Source organism: Penaeus chinensis, chromosome 13 (genome assembly GCF_019202785.1).
Source record: "Penaeus chinensis breed Huanghai No. 1 chromosome 13, ASM1920278v2, whole genome shotgun sequence".
In the NCBI taxonomy this organism is placed as follows: domain Eukaryota; kingdom Metazoa; phylum Arthropoda; class Malacostraca; order Decapoda; family Penaeidae; genus Penaeus; species Penaeus chinensis.
The window spans coordinates 25,846,974-25,854,473 of NC_061831.1; the positions used below are offsets into that span (position 1 = coordinate 25,846,974).

The following is a 7,500-nucleotide window of genomic DNA, read 5'->3' on the forward strand; positions in this document are numbered from 1 at the left end:
AAATCTTATTACATGAGCAGACAAGTGATTTTCATAATTTTCAGTTTGTCCATAAATGTGCAGTTTGTTGTTGTACAATTATTGTTTTGCATTACATAATGTTTGTGGTGGATGAGACACTTTTTTTTCCATCATTTCTGTGCTATTAACCCCTTAATGATGGGTCACGTCTATAGACGTCAAAACAAACTGCTCGAAATGTGGCATGCAGCTGTACGCGGCGGCGGCGCGTCAAAGTGCTATGAGCCGGTGATTCGGCTTGATGTACTGAACTTCCGCGCTCAAAGTTGGTGCGTTGCCATTGATCGCCAGAGCATTTTTTTAGTTTTCTTCTCCCATCACCATGTGGTTAAAATAGGTTGTCATTGATGGCATAACCCTAGTATGGTTCAGTTTAATTGATAAATCTTTTAGGTTGTTCAGTGATCAATGCTTGTGCAGCCATCATGTAAGGAAGAGTAAACTGTGCAGTGAAAACAGAAAAGAGTGCAGCCAGCTGCACACACAGCATCACACCACAAAGTTTGCAGTCTGGATGATTTCAGTAATGTCTGAAAAGCTTTCAGCAATCCTTTCATTATTGCATGGATGATTGACACCACATCTTGAATATACTACTATGGGTTTAAAAGAAATGGTCATGTCATCATCACCAGCTCTTTCTTATATTGTGTTAGCTTCTAAATATTTTGGTAATTCTTTACAGTATGAATGCACCCAACTGAGACTACGTCCCCAACTCCACATCAAAAAATGTATTCAACAATCTAAGATGCTGTGATTGGGCTTTCCTGAACTGAGGGGAGGGTTGAAGGGGCTTGTTGTTACCTTGGTATGATTGACAAGATAGAGCTGAGACTGTGGAGCACCGAGTGGACTTTTTCTTTTATTTGTGGCATTGCCATTTTTGTCTGCAAATTATTTCTTGTACTTACAACTGTATTGACAACTTTTTCTCCTCTATAAGAACATCATCTTAAATTCTCCCAAGCTTAGTGCATCCATACCATAGAGATTAGCCAACATTTGTGCAAGCTGTGTATATAGGTAGTATGATTTTAGCAGTAACACAGCCCCTACATTAGCCCCTGTACACCTTACAATCTCACAAATTAGTGTGTACTGTATCCCTCTTTGTGGGGGTCCCACTTTCCATCCTGGCATGTAAACAGGGAGGATCTTTGTATAGGAGGATTCACTCAAATTGATGATTACTTATATGAATACTAAAGAATGAGAGGAGTCCAGGTAAATGTTTAGAAGAGCTACATGGGTTGATCATCTTGATGATATTCTTGTAGAGGACAAAAAAAAATGCAGCCGTCAGTACAGGAAATAATCTGCAGATATGAATGGTAGCACCACAAATAAAAGATCCCAGATATCATCACATACAACCTAAGTCCACTCAATGCTCCCAAGTTTCAGCTCATCTTGCTATGCATACCATGTTTCTGAGGGGGGTGTTGGGGGCAGAGCCCCCCATTAACCCTACCCTTAGGCAGTGCCCAAAGGGCACACCCAGTCACAGCAACTTAGATTATTGAATAGATTTTGTGATGTGGAGTTGAGGCCTTAGTCTCTGGCAAGTGCCATCTATCTATAAAGATTTACCATTGGCACCAGTATTATAGTGATTTGCTATATGGCCTTATTCAGAATACTTGCCAAATTTAGGAAATTTTATAAGTATCAACACTTTTAGTGTCAGTATTTTGATTATCTTGTGTACAAGTTATACTTTGTACAGTACTGAATTAGATATCTCTTAACTGATAGTGTTTTTATATCTGTCTTAGTGCATATTATTTAATATACCCTAGCATTATGTGTGTGTGTGTGTGTGTGTGTGTGTGTGTGTGTGTGTGTGTGTGTATACATACATATATATATATATATATATATATATATATATATATATATACATATATATATATATATATATATGTATTATGTATGTATGTATGTATGTATGTATATGCGTGTATATATATACAGGTATATTCATGTATATACACATATATATGTATGTATATGTATGTATATATATATATATATATATATATATATATATATATATATATATATATATATATATATACACATATACATAAATATATATACAAATACATATTTATATATATATACATATTTATACATACATACACAGATACATAGAGATATGTGTGTATGTGTGTGTATATATATATATATATATATATATATATATATATATATATATATATATATGTATGTATGTATGTATGTATGTATGTATGTATGTATGTGTATGTGTGTATATATATACAGGTATATTCATGTATATACACATATATACATATATATTATATATATGGTTATTTATTTATATATACATATATGTATATTTATGTGTATATATATACATGTACATACATAAATACATATATATATATATTATATATACATATATATATATACATTTATATATTTATATATACACATATATTCATATATACATATACATATATATACACCTTTATATATTTTTTCTTCTTCTTCTTCATACAAAAAACTTACACAGTTTGTAAATCTAACACATGCAGAATGGCAAATCTGCTGGCTTTATTAACTACATTTGTCGTTTCAACCCTCGTTGCAAACTAAATTGAGTGGGATGTTGTCTTCTTGGTTGTAACATATGGATACAACTTTGTATCCACATTGGATCTGGGTGCACCATAGCCTGCACATGAACCAAAGCCAGGAAAGAGGCTGTTTTCCTTGAGCTGACTCCATATTATCCAGCCTTCGTATTTTTGTATTCTTCAATTTTCTGTAACACATAATGCACTGCAGTTCATGGTGGGCTAGAGTAGGATCCCTGGAGGTAGTACTCTTCCAGCTGTGGCTGGATGGTGTAGTAGATGTTATTGCATCCATTATTTGGACTGGTTTATATCTCTTTATGGAGTGATTGTATGGGTATGAGTGCCCACATGTGTGGCTGAGTGCTGAAGGTGAAGCTGGAGATCAACAGGGGAGGCTGTATCAAGTGACTGCTGTGGCATCTTTGCCTAAAGGCCTGTCCATGTTGTCCACCCATCATCTCTACTCATGCCCAGCCATATGTCCACTGATCATGCCCGTTTGTGTGGCCAGGCCTTTAGGCACACTGGGGAATGGCAATGAACATCCATGTATATTCTAGCAAGACAGACCTTGGAGTAGTCTCTTATATAAAGGTGAGTTGCCAATGAGATCTACAAGAGCTCTATAACTTCTAAACACAAAATCTCACTAGCTGTAAAAGGCTTGTTGCTTGTTGCAAGTCTAGAGTACCTGAAAGCACACATCTCAACAATTGGGTCATTTCACCCATCAGCCAGGGGTTACATGGTCACATAACCTATATCTGCCAGTCTGATGCTATCCTAAGGGGCAGGGGTGCAGAAAGGATGGAAGGTTTATCTAAATGATGTCATTACCAGAATTATTATTTCATGCCCACTACATTCACGAGAAGAGTAGAGAAAAGCCATTGTTTTAACTGCATTGCTAAAACAGGAGACCTGTAGGAGGAATAGTGGTTAGGGATTACACAGGTAAGTAGCTTGCCAGTTTGACAGAGTGAGCAGAATGTTACAATTGTGGCACACACAATGCAACAAACTACAAGTGGGGCAAATAAGACTTCAAGCCTGTCAGCATTCCAGCAAAGACCAGCCACATGCCACTGCATATATTCTGGCTATATAGAGCTAATTGTCAAAAGTTTTTCTCTCTCTAGATGCTCCAGCAAAATTTGCAAACTGCCTTAGTGAATATCAGATTTTTCCTTATTTCTCAATAAGTTACCAGGGAGGTCCATAAGTTATTCATGTATGAATATATTTAGTAGAAGTTTGATAGCACTTACCAGAGCATTAATAGGTAAGAAGACTTTTTAATTTGGCCAGTTGGTAATTGGAAGACACGCTGATGTCTCCAACATTTATTAAACACACTGTGCTTTAGTAGAAGCTATCCATAGACAGGTTTTACTATATATGTAAGACCATACAGTAACTATGAGTCAGAATTAGTTCTGGGTAAATATTACTAATAAACCCACATAACTTTCATAATGCAACTTACTTCTTGTATTACATTGCATTTAATTATTAAAGGAAAATGCTTAAGAAATTGCTTTTATTTCATAATAGCTGGGTATTCGCGTGGATGGACGGGCCCGGCTGGACTACAGACAACTCGAAATAGAGACTGGAGTAGTTTCCACTGCCAATGGGTCAGCAAGAGTAAGACTTGACAGAACAGATGTCTTGGTCACAGTGAAGATGGAAATAGAGCGTCCACTACCAGATCAACCAGAAAATGGACGAATCCACTTCTTTGTCAACTGGTGAGTAATATACATTTTATTCTGTTGAGTGCATTATCTAATTTATCCTTTAATTTTATTGCATTTGCTTTTGGCTCTCACATGAAGTAAGTGGCTGTCACAATTTCAAATAAACTTATGCCAGACACAAACAAACCTGTAATATTATATGTTGTTCATTACTTCTTTGGATATCATATATGTATACCAACATGTCATATATTATCCTTTAGAATGATATGTGGCAGTTATACCAAAAGCAAATAATTATAAAACTCCTCTTACCTGTGAAAGTTTGCATTTACTTACTATGGACAGAGGCTCCCTTTTTGCTCTTCTATAAGCACTACTAGTACTGAATTATTGTACCCCCAAAGTCTTAGATAACATGATTTATTTTTCTTTATTTTTATTAACTTATTGTATCCAGATGCCTCCGTGCCTACACTAAGAGATTGTCCCAGGTGTGTGGCTTGTAGGCCCAACCCACATGAACACTTGTGTACTGTGTCCAGACTCTGCATTCCCTTTGCAGTGTTATTATTTCTATTCCTGTCTAAGCATTTTTTGCCTTTTTGCCATTCTTCAGGGTCTTTATTTGTAATTTGATACATGTTTTCTAAGCACAGACTCCATATCATCCTTCTAGGTTGTTTATAACTCTGCAATAATAATAGCAATGAGTATTTGTCTTTTTTTTATATTTTCATATCATTCAATATTCTGGAACACACCTTGATGTCATTGGTCATGATGGGCAGAAATAGGATCCTGAGCATGGAAATAGTGCTCTCACTGGAGCCATGCATTGCTCATAGTTGGAACATTCCATCTTTATTTACTACTGAATATAACATACTGCCCACTGAGTTTAGTCTTCCTCCTAGATCTCTGTGCATTCCTGTCACCCCAGCCTCCTGCTGAAATTTTCATCACAGTACATTCCTGTCACACCGGCCCTCAGACAAATTTTTGCTTGACAGCTTATTCCCGTCACCCAGCCCTCAACTGATTTTTTTCAAGACATGATGGTCATGTCAGCCAGATCCAGAAGGTTAATTCATTTGTCAATATTTTTACATTGGGGAAGAATAAGTTGATATAGATTTTTTTTGACAGTGTACTTTTTTATTTTTTTAAGAGTCATGCTAAATCGTAAAGTAAGGAATAGATGTATATTTTTCGTTGTATCTATCAAAGAGACACTTTCAATCAAAGATAAATATGTAAAAAAAAATTGATTTTATTGTGAAAACACAATAGAATTTGTTGTGCTGTTGCCATTTTGATTTTGAAGAAAAAAGTCTTAAATATGAACTCAGTATGCAGGAAACTGTGAAGATCACTTGAAGATTTTGACTTGAACTAAAGAATTGCATTTATAGACAGGATATATAACTAGCTACCATACAAAGCTAGTATGCAGGTAGTACAGCTGACTCACTATTGGAATTTAAGCAATTTGTCATTTTCTTTGTTAAAGTTGCTTTTAAGCAATACATTAAATTTACACAATTAACTAAAAGGAAGTAAGTCAAGGTAATATTTGTATCAAGTAAAGGGACTTTTCTTTTTCTTCTTCTCCTCATCCTCATCCTCCACTTTGCTGCATATTGAGTTCCTTTGAAGTTTCAAGTATTCACTTTCCTTCACAGTTCTGCAAATGCCACCCCAGAGTTCGAAGGTCGAGGTGGAGACGACTTGGCCACAAGTTTGAGTGCCATGATGGAACGTGTATATTCTTCCCCACACACTCTTGACAGATCTAAGTTGTGTGTCGTGAAAGGGAAACATGTTAGAGGACTGTACATTGACATTGAGGTGAGTAGTAGTAGATTTTTCTAACCGCTTCACATTTTTAATTTCTTTTTTCTTTTTGCTTTTATTGTTTCTTACTCTTAGCTTTCTTTCTGTCATTGCTTTTTTCCATTTTTGCTTTTCCAGTTCTTTTTTTTTTAAATGTGAAGGCCTCTTTAATGAATATTTTGAAACATGATAATTATGTTTTGTATTTTGATCCAGTGACATGTGATGTAATGCATATTATTTTGTATGTCCATAATGCATTTGGGTGGCTGTCTTTCTTCAGCCTTTAATATATTTTTTTTTGTATACTTATTGTTCCTGTTGTACTTAGTACTTGCACAGATGTTAAATTTGAAAATAACTGTAGGATTAGTAAATATATCTAGCCCATTTCAATTTTTGTATGTGTTTTGGCTACTGAAATATACAAGTTTTGACAAATTTTTGGTAGGGGATTATTGTCCCAGCAGAGTTGGGAAATAATCTCAGTATTTTAGCCACAGCACAAGGGTTAATATCAAAGTCACCTAAACAAGATAAAACTAGAAATGTAAGTTGATATTCTCCCCCCATGTCTTTGATTCTTGAGAAGCTGATTATTGTTTATCAATAAAAGCATAAAAATGTGTGTTTATGCTGATTTTGGAAGGATGTGGGTCAAAAGCACAACCACCATTATAAAAGTGCTACTGGAATTGTCAATGACCCTCCCCATTGCATGTAGGCTATACTTGTTATGCAGCAGCTTTGGGTTAAAAAAAAAAAATTGGTTATGATAAAAATTTAATTACAGTACATTTTCCATGTTATTAACAATGCAATTTCTTTTTCATTTCTTCTACTGTGCTTTCAAGATTTGGGGAAACTTTATATAATTTTTACAGAGAAAAGGATAAATTCTGAATGTATATAGAACATTAATGAAATAGATAAAAAACAAAAATAATAAATAATTAAGTAAATAAATAGAGAAACAACCAGAAGAAAGAAAACTTAACTCCAACCTTTTCTTGTCCATACATATTACAGATCTTGGAGTGTGGAGGGAACCTGTTTGATGCCATCAGCTTAGGTGTCAAAGCAGCACTGTGGGCCACAAAGATGCCAAAGCTGTATGTCACAGGAGAAGATGGAGGGGAGCTAGAGTTTTCTGTGTCAGATAATCCACACGACATTGATAGAATAGATGTGTCCAATGCACCTATTCTTATCACCCACTTAAGAGTAAGTTAAAGAGAAGTTGCCCATCCCATATTTTGTTAGTGGATGAAAGCTGTAGCTTGTAATGAAATTGATAGTGTACTTCTACTTCTTCATAGTCTGTAGTAATGAGG

The 7,500-nt window shown here is 35.2% G+C and overlaps 1 protein-coding gene across 1 annotated transcript in view; it reads left to right on the forward strand.

Moving 5' to 3' along the window:
- LOC125031688 (exosome complex exonuclease RRP42-like) overlaps positions 1-7,500 on the forward strand; it is a 12,935-nt gene that overhangs the window by 648 nt on the left and 4,787 nt on the right. The window contains exons 2-4 of the mRNA XM_047622586.1: positions 4,185-4,381; positions 6,016-6,181; positions 7,196-7,390. Coding sequence (XP_047478542.1) covers positions 4,185-4,381; positions 6,016-6,181; positions 7,196-7,390 — 558 coding nt within the window. The remainder of the gene's footprint in view (positions 1-4,184; positions 4,382-6,015; positions 6,182-7,195; positions 7,391-7,500) is intronic.